A 26,305-nucleotide genomic window follows, 5' to 3' on the forward strand; every position below is an offset into this window, starting at 1 on the left:
GCCATCCTGCGCCTGTTGCAGGGACGCTCGACAGGGACGCTCTCCAGGGCAACCAGTAAGGCGATAATAAAACTAGTGGCATGTCAATCGCCGTAAACAAAACTCCTCGTATTGATTCATTGAGTTGCAGCTCGTAATGGCACGCGACATTAGCTGTCAAAATTAATAACTAAATCAATAAATATAAATAATTTTGTTTTTCCCTTGGAACAAATGTCATCCGTGGTCACAGTGTGAGGGTTTGACGAAGGAAAACGAATTTCAACATGCTAAAGACAGGGTGTTCCATCACGATCCAATTATTTAAATGTTTTATAACTCCGCTATTTGTAAGTCGCTTTGACGAATGTGTTCATTTCAGTTCAGATTTATGTGGGGTGTAGAATGTGGGTTATTAACAATTTACCCAAAATACAATATCGACACCAAAAGCGGCCTTTTTTGGGCATTTTTAATTATATTTGACCCAACAGAATTGTATTAAACCAACAGAAAGAAGTCAGATAAAAATTCGGCATTAATAAGCACGCACAGTTTTCACAGTTGAAAAATTATTTTCAATGCAGAACGCTACAATTTTAGCCCGTTGTTTTATCGTAAATTGATCTATAACAAAAACGGCATTGACTGAAGTTTTACCACCTGGTTATTTTATTAAAATCGACTGACAAATAGTGGAGTTATTTAACATTTAAATAGTTAGATTGTGATGTAGCACCCTGTATGTAAAAATACGAGTAGTGATTAAACTGAGATTCAAACTAAAATTTGAATCGCGAAGTAGGACCACAGTGTAAGGAGTGTAACTATATTTTAGGGAAAACATTCAACACCACAAATAAGATGGATCTACCGAAGACGTCTCAAATTAACTTTTAGTTAACTTCATAATCATATGTAGGCCTTATAGAGTCCCAATTGTCCAAATATGGATTCAATTACTGTGCAATTACAGCAACATGCAATCATGCAACATGAAATTCCCAATAAGCTGAGGTCTTTACAAATCATGTCCCGAAAACTGAACTAGGTTACAGTACGGCTGAACTAAGTTATAGAATACCACCAGCAATTAAAGGAAATTTCAACCAAAAGTTGGTCTCGTAGAGGGAATAACATACGCTGCTTTCCGTAGAAAACATTAATGAAGACTTTGAAGAAGTTACTGATTTATCCCTAAGAAAGGGCAAGTGTTAGGGACTTCCCGTGGACACGTTAAGCGAACATTCATCCCACGATGATTCTAAGCGAATGTCGACTGTTGTAGATTTAATTCTAGGTCTGGTTGGTTGAATTGGTAGAGCCTCGAGAATGAACGTTCATTTGTGTCTTGAGAAATATTGAAACTATAGCCATCGTTGCGTGTCTTAAATATCAAGGTACTTGGGACTCCAAGAGACGCACAATCACAATCCCTGCGCGGCGCACATGGAGCCCTTCGAATGTAATGCCATCCTCAGCTGCAGGAGCTTCTGTTCTGGGAACTCTGCACCACACACAATTGGCCGCCGCTTGGCAGATGGTTGCCGTTTGTTTGATTGCATTCGGCGAGGACGCTAAGATATTTTTCATTCCCGGCACACTCATCAACAAGTCGCTTGCGTTAAGGCCACGGGCTGCAGTATCGATTACAGTGCAGCGGCACTCATCGCGAGTGCATCGGGGATGTTGATCGGATGCTTCTTCGCTCGCTCGGGCTTGGCGCAACCCCTTCGGACGAGCGCGAGACGTTCGAATTACTAATTAAAAAAGAATTACCCAACGCAGGGCGCACAGCTGATAGAAACCCGATAAAAATGGCGTCGAGTGTCTGTTAATGACTTTTCTTGGGCCCGGGCGCTTGAGGTTTCCTTTCTTCTTCGCGTTTCGTTCCTTTTTCCGATCTAGAAAACCCGATTCCTGGACGGCCGGTGGCAACGAACGGGCTCCGACTGTTGCTCCGACTCCGAGTGCCCGTGTGGAATGAAAATTGAAGTTGGTGTCCGTGGAATAAAATGCGAGGTAAAAAGAAAATCAGGTGAATCAAAACCAATCAACCGAATTGATTTTGCTCCTCGTAATCTTCGGACGGCGCCTCAACCCCACACGGTAATGGTCGCTCGCTCCGTCCGTGCACGGGACCGACGGAAAACAATGGACACAACAAGTGGGTTTTCATTATCCCTGCACCGGGGTGGGCCGCAAACAAGCAGCAGCGCTCCCGCTTTGTGGGTCACCTTCCGGATATCGCATTACCACTCGCAAACGGTCCTCCAGGAATTCCATTAATCCACAAAATCATCAACCATTCGCTAAGGGCCGAGGAGCTCAAGGTGGAACACTCCGGAGTGCCGCAGAACGAAAAGAAAGGGTTTGTAATCGAAATCGGACGTCGTATACGTCTCGCCAGGCTCCGGTAGGCAGGTCATGTCACGAGGCTAATAGCCAACGACGAACGCAGTAGACGGATAAGTAAGTGAGTGAAGGAGGACAACCTCGGATCACCTCAGATAATTGAAACCCACTCGGTCACTTACTTGTAGATGTGCTTCGGGTCCATCATGCTGCTGAGCAGCGAGCTCATGCCGGAGGTGCCGGGCTTGGCGCTGAGATCGAGCGGCTGCTCACCGGTCCCTCCGCCGCCGGCCGCCCCCAGCTCGGCCACCATCTTGGCGGCGGTCGTCGGGCTGATGGCGGACAAGCTCCGGACACTTCCGGACGCGCCGGTGTCGACGGTGGTCGGCGACAGTTGCTGCTGCAGCTGCGAGTACCACAGGGCTGCTGGGATCGGGAAAGGAGATCGCGTGTTAGGGACCTTGCGACAGTGGCTCTCGGCCATCGTCGGACACTTACGCGTGTAAAGCTGGGCAAGATTTGGCAGGGAGGTGGCCGCGTTGAACTGCGCCGCGAACGACTGCAGCGAGGAGAGGCTCTGGGAGGCGCCCGCCTCGCGCAACAGGGCGGCCACCGTTTTGGCCGACAGTCCACCGGACGCACCGGGCACACCGAGGGCGGCACCGCTCAGCAGGTTGGCCAGTAGCTCCGGTTCGCTGCTCTCGCTCGTGTCACTGTCCGACTCGACCAGGGCCGCGGCGGCAGCCTGCAAACCGGGAAAATCCGGGAACCGATCAGATCTAGGGATGCGCGAGGCGCCACCACCGGTACTTACCCTTCGGTTCAGCCTCTCGGTGACGTCATCGGTCGGGATGGGAGGAGGGCCACCGCCGATACCGCCACCGCCGGATTCTGGGACCAGCTCGCCCGCCTCGTTCACCGTCAGCAGCTTGCCGTCGACGCAGAAGTAACACTTGTCCTGCGGCTTCCAGTCGATCGGAGTGGCCGGCGGGTCGTTGACCGGCGACGAGCTCGTGGTGGTCGGTGCCGTCGTCGCCGTCGTCGCCCCGTCGCCCTTCAGCGGCCGTGGCGTCATCGGACCGTCGCGACCATCGTCGTCGTCCTCCTCCAGCAGCACCGAGCCGTTGCTGCGATGCGATGCTATCGTGTTGTTGTTGTTACTGCTAATGGTATTGTTGTTGTGGGCACCGTCACCCGTCGGAACCTTCGGTACGATGTTCAGCTTGAGCGGGGTGGCCCCGCCACCCGTTTCCGGCTTCACGAGCGCGGCCTTTGGATCGGCGTTTTCTGGAAATGGAAAGAGCGCGAACACGTCCTTAGTTGGTTCTTGAGTTTGGGATTTGAGTACGTCATTTAAGGTCTCTCCAGCCGAATGGTCAATACCCGGTCACGACAGGTTACAACTACAACTCTACAGGATCAGACCTAACATTCTACGGAGTTGACGATCTTCCAAAGTCCAAATACATCTTCCACGTTCAGTCCACGATCTATGGCTCTATGGACCGGCCTAGTGCTCACCTATTGGTTCCTGCTTGACGACGGCCGTCTTGTCTAGGGCGGTGGCCGCAGAAGCTTCCCGATCCGGTCGCGGACTCCCCGCCGGCTGGCAGCTAGCGTCCGGGGGAGTGGGACACTGTCTTATCGTGACCATTGGCTGTTCCTCGCCACCGGTCCCGGTGGACTTGGGTCGAGCGTTCGTCGGGGACGCAGTTAGTGGCGGGACCGCGGTCGTCCTGCCGGGTCCATTATCGTTGCCGTGACAGTTCACCGTCACCGGCGGGCTGGTGGCTCGGGAAGTGCTATCGCTGGTCGCGTCGCAGCGGAGTTTCTCGGTCGCGGTCATTGGGTGCGCCAGGGAGGAGGCGTTCGTGTTGGAAGGTGAACTACAGGGACTGGCCGCTAGCTTTGGGTCGACACCGTCGACGTCCCGTTGTGGACAGTGTCCGTTGCGAACTGCGAAAAGAGGGAAAACACCGGTTGATCCCAGTCCCGGGTTCAATTCTCCCGAAACGTCCGGAGAATCCGGACTACTACGCTACTCACCTATGGCCATGGCTGCGTTCGTACTGGAAGCAGCCTGGGCCGCAGCGGGAGTGGTGAGCACGGCAGCGGCTGCGTTGGCGGCCGCCACGATGGATTTCTGGTCGATCAGGACCGGACCGCCACCGCCTCCGACGGCGCCTCCACCGCCACCGGTGAGCGAGAGGGCTGCGGCGGCCGTCGTCGGGCCTGTGGAACTCATCAGCTGTGCAGCGGCTGCTGCCGCCGCCGCCGCCGCCGCCGTCGTGGCCGGGCCTCCGCCAACACCGCTCAGCATCAGCTCGTCCTCGGTCGTTGAGTTTGTGGTGCTGGTGTCCAGCAGGTTCAACTGTTGTCGCGTTAGGACGTCCTGATAGTGTTTCCATTTCCTTCGTCCCATCAATTCTTCAGCGACACGTTCTAGTCCTGCGATCGAGAGAGAGAGAGAGAGAGAGAGAGAGAGAGAGAGAGAGAGAGAGAGAGAGATTCAGTCATCAGTAGATGGTCCAAGGCTTATGGCAACGTGCCGCGCTACAGATTCGCTAGGTTAGATGGGGTTAGTTGTGGTTAGTTGGGATGCCCGCTCGTGGTGCGCAGAAAGTGGAATGTTAATGTAAAGAGTCTGGATCTTTCACAAGCAGTGATCTACGGTTTTGTGAAAAGCTGAGACAGACCTCCATCTGGAGAATCCTTTACATGGAGCGTTCCGAAAGAAGATCCCAAATGATGAGGGAGACTCCACAAGTTCAGAGAGGAGATTTCAGTGAAGGAAGATTACAGCTAAGAATCTAGACCACAAATAGTAACTTAGGAGTAGTTTTGTTTGCTGGACGTTCTAAATCCGGAAGTCAATATTGAACCCTATGGTGTTGCAGCCATGTCAAGAAACCAGAAACTGAGTAACTCCCAGCGGGTCGGAATTAGGAGTCTAGCGTAAAGTGTTGTCCCTGGCGCTCTTGGGTGCTAGCCAGCGTTTCAACACAACTCTACTCATTCAGAGGATCAGGGGCACTCCATCTCAAGAAGATCACAACTCGATGGTCTTGGACAATTTACGGTTCTGCGAAAGCCCAATCCATTCGATTCGATCCGGATTAGCTCGTGATTGGCCCGGGTTTGCAGCAGGGATCTAGGGGTCCTACACATCGTATCGACCTACACCGGCTCGGCTAATTACAAATCGGTGGTGCCTCTTGCCGTGAAAAGCCACGGCGATTGGGACAATCGGGAGTCGTGCTGCTGCCGTCATCGTCGTGTCGACGGGAAAGAACTTTGCTAATCAATAATCATTTGCCAAAGGGCTCGGGATGGGGTTGGCGTGTAGCATATCGTATGTGTGCCTGTGTGTGCAGTTTGTTATTTTTACTCCAAGGAGGGGAGTTCCTAGCTAAGGCCCGCCTAGGTTTATTGTTTTAATGACGTGGCCGTTCCTGTGGCCCGCTCACGGCAGCAGCAGCAGTTAATGCTCCGTCCTCCGTTTTTTTCGTTCGTATTTTTATACAGTCCAGGACCGGGGCCCTAGGATATCTCCCGAGTGTGGCAGTGCACCTAGGAGGAACCCACACACTCCTACCCACCCATACACGTTGGACGGTAGCCAGCGAACGAGGCCTTCAATGGCGGGCGCCGCGTTCGATCCTATTTTCAAATTTTAATTACTTTCCGTTTCCCCGTAGCCGCCTGTAGGTCCGCCCGCTCCGTCCCCGGCCGTGGCGGAGGAGGTCCTTACGGCGCACGCAATTTTGACCCATTTAACCCGCGTTATTCGGTGGAAACGTTGCACAAAGTTCCGCGCACCGCGGCACCGGCGTAGGATAATAATTAAGGAAACCCTTCCACGGCCACCCCGTGCAGTCGCCCCCCCGGGGTGGAGGTCCGAGGGTCCTGGAGCTGTTCGGCTGCCCCTGCTGCTTACCGAGTGCCTTACAGTGGGCAGGCCGATCCGAAGACAAGAAAGGACCCTTCCCTTCATAGCGCCAATTGTAACGGGTGGCCCCGGGGGAGGGGGGTTCGGTGCAACAACAACAACCGAAAGCAAAAAGAAAGAAAAAGAAAACAAAAACCAGCAACCAGAACGTCCTGGCGTCGGTTGGGCCGAGGCCATTTCCATCATCATCCTCTATCCTGCGTACCGTCGGCGTCGTCGTCGTCGTCGTCGTGCGTGTGTGCATGTCATTTATGCGTGCACCCTTCCGCCCACTCGCACCCACACACACACACACACGCACCCTCCTAAAATCGGTAACTACACGGGCCGGGCCGCGGTCTTAAGGACGACGAAAATCGTGGACGCGGACGGTGCCGGCAAAGGGTGGCCCGAGGGCGGAGGTGGCTTCATTTATGCGTAACAAGCAGTGCGTTTGCAGTACCACCCACCCACCCGCCACGTGGTGCATCCTTCGCACGGTGCAACGCACTCCAACGGCGGGGGACTCCGATCGCCGCCACCGCCGTCGCAACCGGCGAGAGTCCGTTGACTTCCCAAATAATGCGCCTTACACACATGCGGCTGGTGGGCGGTTGGCAGAGTGTGGAGGGGGTGGTAACATGCCACCGAACACCGAAACTGGACCCTCACGCACATACATAAGTAATAAATAGAAAATCGATAGTGCATTTCATTATTTCAATATTAGTTTGCATTAAGCATTATTATTTCTGGCCAGGGCCGAGCCAAGACGTTGCATACTCTCTCTATCTCTCGCTTTCTCTCTCTCTCTTTCTATCGCAAGAAATAGCCGGTGGTGTTATCTTGTTGTGGCACCGACATCCTGAGACGTGTCCTTATCGTACCGGAACCACTTCCGGCGAAATTTCGGCCCGATGTCAGTAGTGACAGTGGAACCCCACACCGTAGGGGATTCTGATCACGTTGGCGGGGACAATGGGGACCGAAACCAAGCGAAGGGGCCCGGAATCCTGCCGGAAGTCAACAACTTAGCCCAATGACGAAAGACACTTTTTATGCGATTGCCACATTAGTTATCCTTTTAAATCAAATGTATTGAATATGTTGTAATATGTGCTTTTTTACGATTGAATTTATTATTTAACTTTTAATAGTATAAAGAAGATCTGTTAAAATCTTCGGGAAGGATGCTAGGGATTCTATCATAGCAATTACTGACCTCTTTGTTTCGGTTTAATTCAGCAGTAACAATTACTGAGTTGTTCAATAAGTTCGTAGCCTCGGTAACAGAGGCGATGCTACCAGTCTTATTTGTTTTTCTCATGTTGGTACACTTTTCATATGAACGTATGTGAAGTTTAATTTCAATCAATAACTTAATTCGTTTTTACAAGCCATTTAGTATCGACGTGTCACAGTAATTTTGCAATGGAAAAAATTAAGTATCGTGGAGAGATTTAATTTTTATTTTTGGAAGGTTTAAAAGCAAAGGAAATTAAAGAACGAATGTTGAAAGTCTATGAGGACTCTTCGTCTTCAATTACTACATTAAAAGGGAGGTTTATGAATTTAAACGGTGGTCGTACAGCCTTCAAAACACAATACATGAAATCGTTAAAAATACAGGATATCGCACAGGAACATCGTCGAATGACTGAAAGAAATTCAGTACAAAAGTGAATAATAAAGTGTACTTCAAACCATAAAAATGTGTTTTTCTTATCGCGACTCCGAACTTATTAAACACCATAGAATGTTAGAGCTCCTGTGAGTTCTATTCGAAGCCTTGTATTCGGTTTTACTGAACCGCTTATGTTTGCATTGATACTAAACATTTAAGCCTGCAATGTGTAGTTGAAAATACGCTCGAATGCTGCCATAAAAGGCTTTAATTCCTCGTCGAAAGGTGGACATAATGTTGAGGCACAACTAGATAGAAGACACCTTTTCCTTTATTTTACGCCAAAATTATACTCGCCAAATGTGACGTCAAAAAAGGCGTCAATTTCTACCCTGACCAGTGCATTCACTTTTATACTTCGGTTGGATTAGAAAACATAATATAGAAAAAAGCAGACGAAGGTTTCAAAAGCAGTGTAATTCGTTGAATGCTTGTAGCAAATCGCCAAACCACTACAGAGCTGACGGAGCCAATCTGCTTTAATGGCATTGAAATAATGACCGCCGCGCCCGGGGTTGGGATCCCGAAACCGGTTCCACTGTAAAGGAGGCCCTACTTAGTAAGGGCCATGCCGGCTGGCAACCCCTTCTTCGATTCGCTGCACGCGCATTTGTGAGTGTGTGTGCGTGGGTGGCCACGTGTCCTGCGGATGGCCAAGGGCATCCTGGGCATAATGGATCGCACTCAGTAATAAGTCAGTCGGCGCAAAAAACCCATCAACAATGGCAACAGTTTCATCATCAAAAAGCAAGTGGAAGACAGTAGCGCACCCTCTCGGAGTGCATCTTGCGATTCGCACACACACACCAACACCAACTAATGTCACCCACACACACAGTGACACGGACAACACGGGGGCGTAGTGTTCGGTGCCGAAAATTGGAGAACATGACCATCACGCGCTTCGCCTTGCAGCAGCAGCAGTGCAGCCATATGCAATGCCCATTTACCACCCACAACCACCCACACACACCCACACACACAGCGGATGCAATAACGGCCAGGGAGATGAACTAATTCCTGCTCCGAGGGTCTGGGGTCGAAAAAAGGGGAGAGCCGGCGACTGGCTATCGGGAGGTGGTGACCTGACCGGGGGGGGAGGGGATTCGATTCTCGAAAATTGCATTTTCTGGCCACATGCTAAGGTGCCAGAAACCCGGAAGCCTCGTCCGTCCGTCGGCCTCATCGGCGGCGTCGTCGTCGTCGGCGTCGTCGTCGAACGTCTTCACCCCGTTCGGACCAGTTCAAACAGCCAACGGTCCAAAGGACTTGGCACTCAAACACACATCCACACACGCGAGCAGGAGTAGGCACACAAAGAACCCCCCCTCACACCCTGACAACCCCTGGCCCGGTGGTAATCCCCGGGGTTGAGGAAGCCGGACCCAGAGGCGGCCGGATGTGGTTAAAGGAAATTTCAAATCTTCGATCTTCAAACCGAAATTTTCCATCCCACCCCGGTTGACCCTGGGCCTGACCGGCCTGATCCGAGGACCTATCAGGCGTACCGGGGGAGGAAGGCGAAGAATAAGAAGCCGGTCTTCTTCTGCCCCGGGGTGTGCATTCTTGGGACATATCCCTCTCCCTGTTGGTCCGAAAAACCACAAACCGAAACCCGGCAACGAGGGCCACAAGAAGCGCCTTGGGCCGGATCCATCCAGCTCCTGGCAAGATGTTCAAGATTAGAAGTCCAACCCAGCGAGTGAGAGAGAGAGAGAGAGGGCATCTGATGACCCCTCTTCGGGGTGAAGAAAGTGCAAACGGCGGGAAACGCCAGGCGGCAGCATCGTCCGGTTTTAGGAAACATCCTTCGAGCTGCAGGCTTTTATTGATGAGTAGCAGGAGGGAGGTCGGTAGGAGGTTGTCCGGTGCGCATACGATCATGCCCGCCCGGGGGTGGCCAGGTCCACCCAGGAATCGAACCGGACACGGTGATCCAGAGCTAGGAGCTTCGCCTCCTCACTCTCTCTCTTACTCTCGAAGACAGGCAGCCCAAGAAAGGCCGGGTCTTGCTCGCTGCGCTTACAATCTAATTTCGACTGCCTCCTTCTGCATTATTGATGCATCCGAAATGCATCCGAAAATTCACCACCCACCGCACCGAGCACGCACGTACGACGCATGTACGGGTGTGTGTTTGTGTGCACACGACGCAATCAGGCGAAGACCCTGGGCCTTGGGCTCCGGTATCTCGGTGTCTCGGCACTGCAGTTGGCAGCGGGAGAATCGGCGGCAGGGTGAAGGCGAAGGCACATGCACCAGAAGAAAACTGGACACACCACCCCGGGCCCGCTAGCTATCGTCCGGTGCATGTATAGGACGAGGCTTGGTCCTTGGACCACCTTGAAGAAAACTTCGACCCAAACCCGAACCTCTCACCGGGTTGGGTTGGGCTGGGCTGGGTGGTGGGCTTGGACTGAGCCTACCTACTAAGCCTGCCTTCGATTTCGCAATCGAAGAAACCCTTGAACACACAAAGACACACAGGCCACAGGACCGGATTCCGTCGTCTTCTGGTCTGGCCTGGTCCCTTTGCATGTCTCTGCATGTAAATAGGCCTCCGCCCATGCGGGGGGAGTTCCGAAATCCAACCCACGTCTACGAGACGGCAATTCCCTCTCTCCATCTCTTTCTCTCTCACTCTAACACATAGCCGGCAAGGGTAAGCTATGGCGCGCCCTAATGGCCTTATCTTCATCGTCCGTCCGTTCCGTCCATTTTGTGGATTGGCAATTTTCGGAAGTTCGACCAGGTAGGGGCGGGTTGGGTTGCGTTGGGTTGGGTGGTCGGACCTTCGAGACGACCGAAAATCCTTATCATAAACATAATAACATGTTTACGTGTAGGTTTTACACACATGAATACCACCATAAATTATTCGACCCGAAGCGACCCTCGCTCCACCCGCTCACTGTATGTGTGCAGTTGCATTTCCGGCTGCACTTTCGATGCGAAGGGCGACACTATCTCGAGACGTTGGCGAAGCACAAGTGCCGAAAAGGAGTGCGCGCTGCGGTCCGTTTTTGCGTTCCTTGCAGCGCTCCGAGGGGGGCGAGGCTGCTGGCGGTGGTTGCGGTTTCCTTTCCAATCGCCGGCAGGCTGGCGGGTTTTGTCGCCAAGCAGTCCCCCCACAGACCTTCGGTGTCTTCGACGTGTTGGTAGCTCCGAAAATGTGATTAGCAACGGGAGTGGCCTGTGGCGTACGGCGGAGATTGTGTCAACGTTCGGCCTCTGCTGGCTGTGTATGTGTTGGGGGGAGGTAAATCCTGACCAGGCTCCCGAAGACACCTACCGAACCGAAGGGCCCTTTGAAGAGTGCAATTTTTGGCACACCGACCCAGGGGCGACGGGGGATGAGGTCTGGTTTGTAATTGGAATTGAATTGCACACGGCCCGACGAGGACCCGAGGACAGTCCATTTGGCATCCGATGAAAGGCTCCACAGGCTCCCTCTCTCCTAAGTCCACAAAGTCCAATGCTCAGGCTTACATTGGAGGCTTTGCTCAGGCCACCCTGGCAAAGAATAGGTCCTGTGTAATCCCACCACCCCGCCGGTGTAACGACGGCGAAGAAGTCAGCAAGAAGCCGTCCGAACCCTCGGCCAAGTCTTGTAAGATTCCCGGAGAAGAACCATTCCCAGAGAAACTCCGTTTGTGTTATCGAAGGTTTGACAACAATATTTCGTTTCGAAATCGATTCGTGCCAGGTACGTGCTGATCCCGGGGGTTGTGCTGCGCCAAAAGGCAACACCGGGTCGAGTTATCCACCACCACAACGGGCTGGTGAGACCGTTCGCCGGAAACAATTGCAAAACATTAGACAAACCCCGCATCTTAACGTAGGAACCACATCGCCAGAAGATGACCGCACGGAGTCTGTACGTGTGCATGTGTGTGTTATTCCCGAATGTTTTCCAGGGCAATTGATCGAAAACATTTGGCGAAGCACATCTAATGTACTACTACTGTCTTGAGCAGAAACCATTTGGAAATTAGTGAAATGTTATTAACTCATTATAATTAAACAAACTTTACTCAAAATAAAATCCCAAATAAAAAGCAAAAGTAATGAGGGAACATAACAAGCCTGAGAAGAAAACAAGCATGAAAGCATGGAAACTGAATAAGAGATATAACTTTGGGAACTGAGAACGAATAGAAGGAAAAGCTACATTCGATTAAGATGTGAGAAATTGGTCTCCAAAAAACAATCGACTGTCTCTGATAATCTTTGAAAGAACTCTACATTTAAGGAAAGTAAAGATTTTTTTTGGAATTACCCACCATAAAGTTAAAACTAAATCTTCAAAAGTAAGCTAAACTCCATATATCGTGAACTAATGAAGTGTCAAAAATAAGGGGTATAATTCTGGATTTAAAAACCCCAAACATTAAAAATACGCCTATATGTATGCAATCTGTTTCACTTTTAATGAACTATAATTTGTATATTTTTTTGTAGCTTCGAACGCCAAATGCTTTTGTGCCAAGTAAGCTTTGCAGCCTAAATGTATGCAACCCGCTGCCCGATAAGTGTGAACCCCTCAATTTATATGTCCAATTTTGTGGTTCACCTGTCACATATTCCGAATGTTTTGGGTTCACCTTGTCCTTTCGAAATTGGACGCCGGCAAACACATGCCCAAAGAGTAAATAATACCCAAAAGCCACCACTGAGTACCGCCCTTCACAATACGTTCATATTAATTATGTGCAATGCAGTTCTGGAGCAATTGTTGCTGGCCGGATCGGGATCGGGTGTATGTCTGCCGGAATGGGTTTTATCAACCATTTCTTTGACAATATTTTCGGACATGTTTGCCCGAGCACGGAGAGCACGGTCGAACAACGAAGGAGTTTGTCTTGGGCACTCAGCAGGACCTCCTCCTCCTCGGTGCGTTGGTGTATCGGTGCAACATATTGTGTGCGGCATCACTCACGTACGACCCACTTAACGTTTCGCACCGGGTGATGTGTCTCGGGGATCGGCAGCGATGGGGAGGATCTGGACCGGAGCCTGGTTCGGCATTTCGAGCGCATTTTAATAGAGTTTCTTCTGCCGCATCTGCCCGGCGAGAAGGTGGCCATCTTCTAGTGCCTTGCAATGAACTCCCTCGCTGTCGTGCGTGTCCTGACCGAAAATTCCTTGTCCAGCACGCACAGGCACACTGGAGAGAGCGTCCAGAGCCCGGCGGAAGCTAAATGGTAATCGGAATCCAAGCTGATCGACTTCACCGAGCCATTCGATTAGAGTGGGACCAGGAAGGATGGCTACGCAGGGCAGCTATGGCAGGGGCCATCCCTTCTGGGCCCGGACTATTTCTTATTATGCCCGGCCCGTCTTGGGGCCGGCCGGACCGGACATCAACTTTCTTCCCGAACCTGCCAGCCGGGTGGGGGGCTGATTCGACGAAACAGCCAACCCAACCCGGGCTAGCAAGGAAGCAGCAGCGTCTCGAAAATGGCCGCCTGCATCTTGGGTGTGTGCACGTGTGTGCGTGTTATGTAGGGAAAGAAGGCCCTGCCCGGACCCGGACCAAGATATAATTTAAGACAAGTGACCGAGCGAGCGAGCGAGCGCACCGCCAGAGAAGACTTCGAGAAGCGAAGTCATCGAAAGGATATATCGGAAGACATGCATAGTTTACAGGGAGCAATTAGATTTGCTACGCGTCCATTCCGAATCCTGCCGCCTTCCTGGACTGGTCGGTCGAGGGGTCTTTTTAAAATCAAAATTAATGAAATTTTCTGAAGCCACACATTGCCCGGAACGTCTCCTTCTTAATTGAAGAAGACGCCCGGGCCCCGGACGTGTCCCGTGTGAGGGTCCCGGTTCTCACAAGACGATGCGCCACCGGCGACGGTGACGACGACTCGGGTGCTTTCTGAGAAAATGGTGAATCTTAAGAACGGCAAAGTCGTGTTCCCTTGCTTCGGAACTTCTTCGGATGACGGGGCGCAACCCGAACCCGGAAGCAGTATTTTAGCCCCGGGGCAGGCGATGATGATGGTGCTGATAGGGTTGAGGATGGTCGGTTGTGTAATAAATACCGATCATAACTCGATCATCAATCAATTCCTGGGAGCCGGTCCATCTTTTCCAGAAGCTGCTTATCCCCGGCGCACACCAGAAGCCAGTGGCCACCCGGCTCTATGTGTGTGTTCCTTTTTCGTGCCACACACAAGCATAGGCACAGGAATGAACGGCTGTGCATACATCTCAATAAATTCACATTATTTCCCAGATTCGCCGGGACAGCGCTGGCGCTCCCTGGCCAATCCCGGGACCGACAGTGGTGCCGGCAGGGTGCGTGTCCTTTAATTTATATTTACCATAAGATGAGCCCCGGCAAGATGGCGGTCTCGAGAAAATGGCAGTCCCACACACGGCTCAGCTCCGACTGCCTCCGTCTAAGAAGAAAGTAGAGCCTTCTTCAAAATATTATGCCTCCCCAGGCCCATGCGTGTGCCGGTGTGTGTGCGTGTGGGTGGGTGGGTGGTCGGGTGTTCGTGTGTCGAAACCAAAGATGCTGTGGCCCATTCCAATTAGAGAGCTAGCGGCTGCATCGTCCTGACGGCCATCGCCGGCTAAGGCCGGAGGTGCCTAAGAAGAGGATGGTCTTTTGTGTGTGTCTTGTATTGTGAAAATCATCGCCGATAAGAAAATCTACACCACCCACCCGTTCCGACCCGGGGGGAGGGGGCCACCCACCGTACATCATCATCGTAGAGTTGAGGCCCCGGATTCCGGACCCGACTTTCGGTCAGTTTTCGATCCGAGGCCAAAACCTCGGCGCACCGACAGAAGTGTCTTCTTCAAGAACTCCGCCCGCTTGGTGTGTGTTAGTGTGCCGGTGGGTGGGGCAGGAGCCTTACCGCCTTAGCACAGGCGCCCCGCACCATGCGTGTTTCGATCATCAAAAAACCACCCACCCAGAAGGAAGCGCAAGAACTGGTGCAGGTCCTTGCACACGGAGGATGCACACTTCACACGTGTGCGTGGCCACGCACACGCACGTCCGTGTGCGGCGTAGGATGAGGTGGACCGAGGAGGGCGCCACCGGTTAGGCCGAAGGCCGAGCTCGAATTTCGTCCCCGTCCGATCGTGTCCTGGCGTCCCGGCCAACCCATCTTCTTACGAGCCCCCCAAGAAAGCACGCGGGGTGGTCAAATTTTATGTAGCTCTCAGGTGAGTCTTATGTCCTAGCCCCCGGCCGGGTGGGGTCCGATCCGGATCGATTCGGCTCAACTCCGGGCCAGGTCGGTTGCGGAGTGGAGAAATCGAATCCTTAATAATTTTCTTATACCGATGCCAGGCCCCGGCCAGATCATCATCTTCTCATCCGCCTCCCTTCGCCGCCCGGAGCTCCCCCAGCACCCCCCTTCACCAGGGTTCCGTTCGGCGCGCGGTCGATAAGATTATGATCCGAGAGAGGGATTCTTCGTCCCTTCGGTCCGTTCGAGCGAAGGTTCTGCTCCGTGCTGCCGTAGCTAAATTTGGCCCCGGAAGGGGACGCAGGGTGGCAAGGGCAAGGAGTTTCAAGGTGGGAAAGGATGGCTTCGGTGCAATAATCTTTTATCTTACCCCAAAAGATGCACATGTGTATGCAGTCGGCCGGTCGGGCCCTTTATCTACCGAAAGCCGGGACTCAGAAACATAATCCCCCGGCCCGCCCCGCCCAGCCACACCACACCGAGCGGCATCAACTTCTTGCCACCGGCTAAGAAGAAGGACTTCGGTGTCGGAAGTCGACTATAAGCCGTCGGTGGGCTTATGTTTTTCGGTCCGTGTTGCTTCGCCGTACGTGCGGCAACCGAACACGGACTTCCACTTCCGGACACAGGAGAAGGTGGAGTTTTTCGGCACAATAATGTTGTTGTTGGGGTGGTGGTGCTGCGACGGATACGGGGGACGGCAACCGGGCGTGTCGATGATGTTGGCAAACTTTTGGCAGAAATAAATCGGGACACAATTTAATAAACTCCCCCGGCAGATGTTCTCTGTGGGATTGGGCCACCCTTTGGCCGCCATCGCTCTTCTGCGCGGAGGCCGTAATTTATGGGGCACCAGACAAACTTATGAAGAAACCTTTTGGATGCCAGCTTTATGAGCATTGAGTTTTAATTGTTATACAAAAACGGGTAAGAATTTATGGCAATATTCTGGACAGAAGGCAAAGAATGTCGTTGTTTTATAAATGCAGTGAAATTCTGGAATTTGAACCACGAAGATAGAAGATACTAAGGGATCCTTTAGTCAATCAAAAGTCAATCGAAAACATCAATCAAGACGTGTAGAAATAATATTTCCAGTTCTCCAGTCCTCAAGTATTTTGGTTGACCAGATTATTTCAATTAATTGAACTAATTCTGTTACATTGAGTGGTTGCTTGTTCTCAACTGGTTGTTGGCTGGTGTCAATCAATTCATTTCATTCCTTGAATAATCATTCTTCAGTTTTCTGGAAAGATCATAACGCCTTTGTCATTTACTTTTTGATGTTGCACATTTAAGTTCTCTTGATGATGTTCGCATTTAAGTAATGAGGAAATTTGAACTTTTCATAGCTGTAGTTGAGTCTTACCAACGACTCATTACTAGTGCATAGCACCTTTACCCAGAATAAGGGAGGTTTTAAGGCAAGCCGATACTAAAATGCCATCCCTTTTTCACATTGGCTTACTCGTGTTCAAAAATCCTTTGAAAACAACGTCAGACGTTTGCCTGCATCACACAAAGGTTCCATTACTCTTCTAATTGATGTTGGAGCTGAGTAACTTTCAATTTGTTTACACGCTGATTTGCTGTTGATACACTTGTTACATACTTATCTATTCGTTTTGGTCCAAATCTACTCTAGATGTTGTAATACCGAGTAAACTTAAGACAAACTTTGTTTCGCATTGCTTACATTCACACAACTTTATGTTTGAAGCTGTTTGCTTTTTCTATCCATCATCTGAGAGAATTGTTTAAATGATGTTGATAACTATGAATATTATCAAATATCAAATGTCTATGAAAATTTTCCCATTGTCGTTTGACATACTGTACACTGGTACTCAATGCGTGACTAGCCCACCCTTAATAAAGACTAATTTGCTCGTGGCTTATCTGAAAAGCAATATCCAGCGATCGTAGGACGGTCTCTGGGATTGATAGAAGGAGCTTAAAAAAAGGAAACTGTTGATGAAACTTGAAAAATTGGCTCCACAATGCCTTTGAAAGAATTTCTCAAGATACGGAGCTTTCTTATGGAGCTAGCGAAGCTTTCCTTGGTGCCCTGTGCCTTCTCAAAGTTATCAAAACGATTACGAAGGAAGCTTGACCACTCTTTCATCTAAATACAATGCGCACGATAATTGTATTAAATGAACTAACGAGTAACAATAAAACTTTAAATTAATAGATGAACAATCCTGTCAATCGGAAACGGAACGCAATGGTCCTTGACTAGTCTCCCACGCTACATTATGTCACATTTAAAACGAGCCAACGGCTGACTCCGTTGGGTGACCGAGAAATAAAACGCCCAAGAGACTTGTGGCCACCGCAGCTCACCGAATCGTGTCCCGGAGCCGAAGTAAGTCTGATTAGTATCAGCAGGGAAGGAAAAAACAAACTCCAAAAATACCTCACCGAGGGAGCCTCGTCTCGGCCTGTTTACGTCCGAAGCGGCGAAGTACCACACTACAAATTAACACAGCCAGTGACGACGGAAAAAAGTGTGGCACCGCAGCCGAAGGTGCAGCGAAATAAAAAAAAAAAGATAGTCGCAAAGAAGTCGGAAGAAAGTTCCCGTGTCCCCGCGGCGGCGCGCACCCGGGATGGGTTTATCGATTTTTCCTTCAACAGAAGTTGCAGCACTAAACGGAGGAGAATGCGTCAGAAGGAGACGCGTGAGGAAAGCTGCCCTGCTGCCCTCGAGGCGCACTCGGTCTCGTGTCTTTTTCTATTTTACGCTACGCTTCCAGTGACCCGTCTAGTCCGCCGCGTAACTAATCCGGACGGCGACCGTCCCGCGGCGAGTTGGGTTAGGTTAGGTGTGTAGTGCACACCCCTTTCCGGTGTCCTAGGTCGCGAGTTACAGCAGCGAGTGCACAGCCCTTCGGCGTCGGTGACGCCGAATGTCGACCGAAATGCCGGAACCGGGCCCCGATCGATGCCGCAGAAGGTGTAAATGAACACGGCGAACGGTCTCCCGGTGTTCGTGTCTTGGTCCGCCCCGTCCGGGTTCGCGTTTGCTTTGGTCGTTGGAAAAAGACCCGCGTCACGCTCCTTCGCTGTGTGTGTGGGCGGAGGATAACGAAAAAAGGTGGCTCCAAATCAACACGTTACAACGGCGAGACGTTGTGTGGGTTTTTCAGCAGACTTCCAGCGACTCGGTATTCCACAAGTCCTGGTCCAGGTGTGCCAGGACAATCAAATTTGAATTAAAAATTTAAAGGAATCAGCTTCAAAAGATAGCCAATGCTTCCCCAGGACCAGAGCGTTCTAAATCTTAATTGGCAATGACTTTCACGTTACACGTTAACACCACGTTAGCTGCTTCAGCGAGCACGTTAGCACCTCACGAAAGAACTTCGTAGATGTGAGCTGACGTGTATTCAATAAAATTCCTTTCTTCGTCCAGTACGCGATCTGTTTAATTTATTTTGAGTGTCTACTTTTTACCCATTCAAAGTAATCCCTTATGAGATAAAGCACTTCAGAAAATTATTTTATGGCGGCCCTTTCTTGGTGAGTGCGGGCACTTCGACGTAGTTTGAACTTGTCGGCCCTCGGAGAGTTTCCTTCGGCCTAAGGTAGCTTTCATCATAAGTGATAGTGTTAATCTGTGAAATTTTGGCCTTGGGAAACGAAGGGCGCGTTTGGGACGTCCAAATACTGCAACTGTCTACGAAGACATAGCCAAAGCTCACCAAACGGTGCTAGACGACCACCGAATTAACTGGCGGAGGTAATAGAGGTTGTGAACGTGTTAAAAACTGTATTTGTCACAATTAAAAGCAACATTTAGACATGAGAAAGCTGTCCGCGCGTGGCTGCCGCATTTGCTCACGGTTTGAACTGCTTGACTATCGGTCACCTTAGTCTCAGTCACCAGATCTAGCCCCAAGCGAATTCGTTTTGTTTTCTCAACTGAAAATTCGGTGGTCTCGGTGGTGGTCAGAAATTTTCGTCAATCGGAGAGGCAATGGAAGTAACTGAGGATCAATTGGAAGGTGCGTCTTTAATATCAAGCCGTCAGGAGGTCAGTCTTTTCGAAACAGCCTCTCCTTAAATCTTTCGTTCGGTTGAGGAACTGCCCGAAGTGAAAAAGTGTATCTCGTCTCGTATCGTTCGATTCCGGGGATTATAAGGCACAGAAGGTACTCTTTAAGCAGGTCTAAGAACTCAACGTCTTGGGACAATCCTTGCTACCTGAACCGCAGACGCCCTGCATCATCGTATCAGAATGCTGTCCATTACGCTCTTAAATCATGGATCTCGCTGATTGATCATTGACGAATCAAACCCACTGAGTCCGTCGGAGCAGGTCCCAAAAATGCAAACCCAAAACCCAAAGCCTCACCAGCGATTGGTTAGCCCGGGGCCAGAGTAACCCGAAACATCGTGGTAGATGCAATTGAATGCATTCGCGCACGCAAAACAAATTGCACTACAACGGTGACATTAGGCCTCAGTGGGCACGGCCCGAACATGGGAGGCCCGGGGTTCCGGGCGGGTGGGGCAGCCGTCGGGATCAGTTGGGAGCGCGCGTGCAGAGCGAATTTTAAAATCCCCGGGATTCCGCATCGATGATGCATAAATATTGCACTTTGTCATTTATATCAATTTTGCATGAATGTGTATGTTCCTGTGTGTTCGTGTTCATGGGGGCGGTCTTTTTTGCTTCTTTCTACAAATAATGACAGGATAATAAAAGTGCCCACCCACCCCGCCGCCGGGTGGCGATCAACAGCAACGACGACAAAAAAGAACGGGGAAAAAGAAAAACACAGCACCGTGCGTAAATGGGGTTGGGTTGGATGGCCACCGAGGCTCGGGGCGGCGACTGTCACGCGGAGCCTCTGTCTTTTCGTCTGGCTTTTCGCGACGACGGCAGCGGCGGCGGCGACAAGAGCCACCAGGCGTCTCCATCGCCGCGGACTTCCTTCCTGGCCGTGCGCGGCCAGTTCCGTCCCCACCCCCACCACCCCGCGCGCAATAGACTGCAGGTTCATTTTTAATTTACGAAAAAACGGAAAATTCATTTTCGGTGGGTCGCGCAAAATTCAATTTGTTCGGCCGAACGCCGATGATGATTATCCCTGTGTTGTTGCTGCGCGAGCCCCTGGACGATGGCCATAATTATGCTACGCGCGCGTAACATAAATCCCATCCCTGCTGCTCCCTGGCCCTATGTACACATAAGGGAGGGGAAAAAAAGTCATCGGGGTGCTGCCACCGTCGCGTGGCCAGTGAACGGGGGAAGAAAAAAAACCGAAACGAAACGCGCCGCCAACAACAAAAAATAAATACATCGATCGCAACCCACACACGGATGCATGCGGGTTTGAGAGTGTTAATGCACACATGCATATGGCATTGCGAGGCGGGGGGGGGGGGGGCCCCCCCCCACCCCCGGGGTGGACCACCACCCCGTCCAGGCCCGGCGTCAACCGGAAATGGCGGCAGTAATGGCAGTCGAATTATGTGAGGGCCGCGCAACGAGGCAACAAAAAATGTCGAAATGCACACGACAAGCTAATGGTTCTGGGGAGCGCCCGGGGGGGAGTTTCCGAGGGTTCGGGGGTGGCCATTGGTGGACGGGAAAAAAAGAATGCCTGCACTTTCAGGATAGAGAAAAAAAAAACGTAAAAAAACAGGAAAAAGTAGCTCTCGTATATTAAAACGCAAACGCCTCGCTCCTCCACCTGCAGTGACGGGCCTCTCCCCCATTGGAACTCCCTCATTCTCTCTCTCTCTCTCTCTCTTTCTCACGTCCTTGCCGAGGTATGCACCGGCTCCAGGAGGAAGGTCTGGGGCTTGATAAACATGGGCAGCCGGAGAGCCGCCGTCGGAGAGCGTAATCATCAATCGCTGCCTGCGCCCGCCTTATGCTATTCGGGGGAGGACGGGGGCGGTGCGGTGCGGGTGGTTGCACATTATTTGGGATGCATTCTTTTTTCCCTTCCCGTGTGTTGTGTGTGCGCGGCGTGTGTCTGTGTTTGCCTTATCGATTTTGCATTTCGGCGGCCAACACCAAACCGCAGTGCGCATTATGGACGGTATGTGTGCCTGTGTATGTGGGTATGAGTATGTGGATGGATGGGTAGATGATTGATTGAAATATTCGACCCCAACGCAGGCCGCGCTGAGCATAACGTAATGTTTGAAATAAGAATTAAGTTAATAACAGCACGCTGGGGCCGCTCGATCGTCTTTTAATCGCCACGAATATGGAAAGGATCTCTTGAATAAGATGGCAGTCGGAATGCATTTTAACCTTCATATGGGGGAACCAAGTCGAGAGCCAGCTTCCAGCTATGAATGACTGAAATTGGTGGCTCAATTAAGTGAAACCAGGTTGATCCTTTTTAGGTCCTAAGTTCCACTGGAACGTGGCGAGTGCGTTGCCGAACGATAGTCGCTTATAGTGGATGAGTCCATGCTGTTCCACAAAGCGCTATAGAGAAGGTTACTGTTTAGGAAATCCACTTGAATTGGATTCTTAACGAATTTTCTTACCAATTTTTCGGAAGCACCCATTTGCCCAAGAGCGACACAAATGACCGCACCAATCTATTAGAGAAGTAAGGCATTTCTTTCCATCTGACCTAAATGTTGGCTGCTCTCCCTGTTTGTATTCCTCTCTACGTCTACCGAGACGGATTGTGCTGCGCCACATTGTTTCAACAACACACCCCTATAGACACCCCCACAGGAAGGCAAAACAAACGTCTCCTTCAGGAACGGAACTGCTGCCGTTAACGAGACCTTCCCGTCAAATAAGTCATGCTTGAGCTCGGCAAGCGCGTCCTACCGAGTGTGGGGGGACCCGCGCGGTTAGGGTTATTTGATTAGCAACGCACACACGCATACACAGAAACCACAACCTTCCCTAACATTTTCCGACCTACGGCGGTGCTGCCGGAAGCCACCCACGTTTAGGGCCAAAATTTTTCGCCCGCAAAGAAGTCCCGCAGCGCACGTGCGGACGAAAATGGAGACGCATGGTTGTCCCGTGTTTTGGGCGCGTTCGCGGCCGTGGTGCGGTGCAAACAACTCTAATCGCTGGCATTTGATGTATTGCCCTTCCGGTGGCGTAGGCCCGTACGGTAACTTGTGTCAGTGAAGGGGAGAAGCCCACAATTTTGTGAAACTGACAGCATCGATCTAGTAACATACTACTCCCCAACTATCGAACTGTCAAAGTGGTGCAAAAGTACGAAAAGGATACGCTGTGGATCATCATTTACTCCCAAGGACCAAGAATAGCGACGCCGTGCAGAAGGGGGAACCAAACACGGTGCATCGTCGCCCTCCTCACGCATACATAAATAGTGTCACAACCGCCGTTTAGGCATTTCCCTTTCTGAAGGAGCGGCAGATGGAACTGCGGTACGTTCGCGGTGCAATGCCGAGCGGCCGGCCGGCCAATGGGGTCAACCCCTGGGGGAGCCCTCTTGTCTTAAATCTTATCCAACGGGGCCGGTCCACCCGTGGCCCAACAGACGTGCGAAGCCGTTCCAAATGGGGGCTTATTTTTATTCGGTTTTCAAATGTCACTTTCTGCACTATCGACACAGTGGTCCAGTCGGCTGCCGGTTCCGACTCGGCACTGCGTAATAATACCATTAGCCGGCGAATGTTTCTACTACGGTGGAGTCTAGTACCTCGAGGAGCCCAGTTTTTGTGCCCATCCATCGTAACTGCGACGGTGACGCTGGGGCTGCGTATTTTGGGGTTAGTTTATTTTTGGATGAGGCTTCACTACAAATGGTGTCGGCAGAATACACACGGGATGGTTCGGGGTTGTTCGGAGTTGATTTGGTAGCTGAGGTACTTTCTTGCGTTTAATTTTTTAACACAACAGATTATTGGTCAATTGAGGGACCTCGTAAGGGCAGCTCCTAATTCACTCCACGTACCAGCGTATCCGTCATAAAAGAGGGATGAAATAATAGTTCTTATTGAGAAATGGTCCAGTTTTTTCTATTAAGAGATTTGATTAATATTTACAAAGTGAATAGCAAACATAGTGTGAAAAGAATATTGAAATTTTATTTTAAAGCAATGAAATGCAGCCATATCTGCTGGTTAGTAACAATTGAAGGGTACGTTCTTACTCTATCAAACGTATGCAATTTTATGGAATTCGGATGACAGATTAAAAAGGTATGCATATTTATGTGTCAATAGACTTATGTGTTAAAAAAGTAAATAAAGAAACAAAGAGGTAATATTTAATTTTATTTAAAACTGGGTAAAACATGTACTGAGACCTGTAGTTTGATACAACAATTATATGGTGATGATTGTATGAGAAGAGTAAGATTTTTTCAATTTCAAGTGATTTAACAGAACTCATTAAGTCATTGATATGGATGGAAATTTAATGGATATGGATATGAAATTAAATCGCCAAAAAGGACAATAACTTTGGGAATTCAATTGTAGCTGGTGACGAAACGAGGCTCATCCTCAAACAAAGCATCAAAGCGTGGAGTGAAAGTCAAAAAGAGATCCCAAAGCTCACGAGAAATTTCGAGTTCAAAAGTTGTTTTCAAAAATAAAGACAGTGCTGATCACTTTTCATGATTTGAAAAGTTTAATCCACAAGGAATTCGTTTCTGAAGGTGAGACGCTCATCGGGGACTACTATTTAGAAGTACTGAGACGATTATGGTTATGAATTTTACCAGTACGACCTGAACTCACGGTGGCAAAGCAAATGTTTTTGTTATATAACAGTGCATCACCTCACTGTCCATGTGACTGTTTCCTATTCTCTAAGCTCAAATTAGCCATGAAATGATCCTGTTATGACTCCAGCGATTCAAGTGGCTGTACTATGGCCCCTAAATCTAGTGATACACATAAACGCGCATAGCTTTCTAAACTCTCTTCTGATTTGCATAAAATTGGATGCGTTTGAAAATGAAGCAACGTACCTTTCAAGCTTCATTACCATTGGCAGCATTTTATTGTATATTTTGTTTTGAATCTCGTTACTGTGTAACAAAAGAAACCAGCAGCTGTGAAGTTGTCTAAATCCTCCAGTTTTGATTAAATGTTTTGGACACTCGAAGGGTGAAATAGAACTCCAATCCGATCCCTTCTACAACTGTTGGCGAAACCGTTTTTCAAATAGTTTTCCATTTTCCATTTCCCAAAAAAGTTCTGAGATTGAGTGAGATCGAGGGCAGAAATATGGTTGAATTTTATATCTCGAAGTTTAGACATATTTCCTTACAATCTGTTGAACTTTTTGTCCAATCGAAAGTCGAATTTGTGCACCCTCCAAGTAATGTGATCCTGGTGTAACCCAGCACACTGAGGCCACTGAGATGACACAACACTTTCTTGCCGCACCACACCAGGCCACGTATTCCGGCGACGTGGCCAACGGGCTGGTGGTGGCCCCATTGTGCAACAAATCGACGACAATCGAGCAGAAGACAGTGACGACGGCGACGACGACGACCAATAATCAACAAAGACCAATTCCAATTGCAACCCGACCACAATCGACCACAAAGAGCAGGCGACAGGGTGGTGGCGGGATGAATCAACATCGGGACGGCGACAGCCGGAGTGTCACGTCGTACGGAAAAATGGGCGACGAATCGCGAGCGCCACGCCACAACAATGGGGACAGAACGCAGAACGCGGCCGCGACCAAGACCCTGGCCGCCGTCGAAGGGCGACTTTGTGTGGCGCACACCAGACACCGCACCGCGCCTTTGTCTGCTGGTCCTTGGACCAACACGCTGCTGGGGTTGGTCCCCCGGAATGGCCACATCCATCCGGGCATTAACTGAATTCGCTAAGAATTATCTCTTTTATCCCTCGGCCAACCAACGCCACACAACTCGCCAACAAAAATCAATAGCCTCACACCGGGCGACAGATTATTTCGCAGTTATGTTTAATTTTTCGCTCTGCACTTAATGTTATATAGCGCGCCAGGAGTTTTTTTATGGCCCTCACCAGCGGCTCGCAGTCGTATTGGCCGCTGCTTCAAAAATCAACATAATTTATTCATTTCCCATCAGCTCAACGGGCGTCAACGGGCGCGCCCCATCTTAAAGCTGAAGGGGTCCCCTCCAGAGAGGGTGGGCCCAGAGTTGGTGAATTTTATTTCATGTCACAGTGCGGCAATGCAACATAGGCGAAGGTAAATAAAAAAGGAACATAACTCTGCAACCAGCCTCATCGTTTCGGGGTAGGCTACTTACGGCGCGATTATGCTGAGCGCATGTGGTCTCAAGAATCCCACCGAGTGAACGCTCACGGCCTCCCCAAAAAAAAGTTAAAACGAACGACCTTCGGCGAGCCCCCCAGGTTTGAGTCCCTGTCTTTTTTGTTTTGTACAGACTTTTACACTCCTCCACGGGACGACCCAGTGAGGTTTTGTTGGACCCTTTTTGGACACAGCATCACGACGTCCCGCGGCGCAAGGTCGAGGACACGCCATTCGTTTTTCTTTTTGGGTTTTGTGCCGGGAAAAAAGGAACCGGATTTTTACCGGCAGATTTAAACACGCAGTACGCGAAATTGATTATTCGCCTCGCCGCTGCGCGTGTGTTGGTGCCATACATCATGCTGCCAATGCCCTTCCGCGTATATGTGTGTGGTCGATTTGGTCATTTAATCGGGACGAAAATGGGCCCCCCCATAATGCATCCGTAAAATATTTAATATAAAATATAAAAAGAAAAAGGTGGGCCCCAACATATATTGTTTATGTAAAACCGGCGCCCGGCGATGCCGCGGGCTGGTCAGCATAGAGAGTTGGCCGGGGTTGGCCACCGACCGGCAAGGGAAAAAACCAACAAAAAGAGAGGTGGCCACACGGACACACACGCGTGTGGCTCGCTCGTTGATGTGCACACACATAAAAATAGGCCCGGCCCGTCCCGGCTTATTGCCATCCTTTTTTATTTAACGGATTTTTGGAGGACGACCGGACACGAAAAAAACGAATGCATCTTTGAAGCAATACCATTACAACCGAACGCTCGCACACTCGCACATCGGGCGCCCCTCATTAACCCATCATCATCGTCATCATCATCAAGGGTGCAACATCGGCCACCAAAGGGATGGAATGTGCAGCGCCGTGTTTTGTGCTGCTGCAATGCTCGCGAA

At 50.3% G+C, this 26,305-nt stretch overlaps 1 protein-coding gene across 1 annotated transcript in view; it reads right to left on the reverse strand.

Moving 5' to 3' along the window:
- The window catches only part of LOC131207480 (AF4/FMR2 family member lilli), a 92,283-nt gene that overhangs the window by 32,371 nt on the left and 33,607 nt on the right, over positions 1 to 26,305 (reverse strand). Inside the window, exons 2-7 of the mRNA XM_058200094.1 lie at positions 4,381 to 4,782; positions 3,856 to 4,290; positions 3,452 to 3,621; positions 3,149 to 3,388; positions 2,833 to 3,079; positions 2,517 to 2,757 (exon numbers count right to left, since the gene is read on the reverse strand). Of these exons, the coding sequence (XP_058056077.1) occupies positions 2,517 to 2,757; positions 2,833 to 3,079; positions 3,149 to 3,388; positions 3,452 to 3,621; positions 3,856 to 4,290; positions 4,381 to 4,782 (1,735 nt within the window). The remainder of the gene's footprint in view (positions 1 to 2,516; positions 2,758 to 2,832; positions 3,080 to 3,148; positions 3,389 to 3,451; positions 3,622 to 3,855; positions 4,291 to 4,380; positions 4,783 to 26,305) is intronic.

The sequence above is a fragment of the Anopheles bellator genome, chromosome 2 (genome assembly GCF_943735745.2).
Source record: "Anopheles bellator chromosome 2, idAnoBellAS_SP24_06.2, whole genome shotgun sequence".
In the NCBI taxonomy this organism is placed as follows: Eukaryota; Metazoa; Arthropoda; class Insecta; order Diptera; family Culicidae; genus Anopheles; species Anopheles bellator.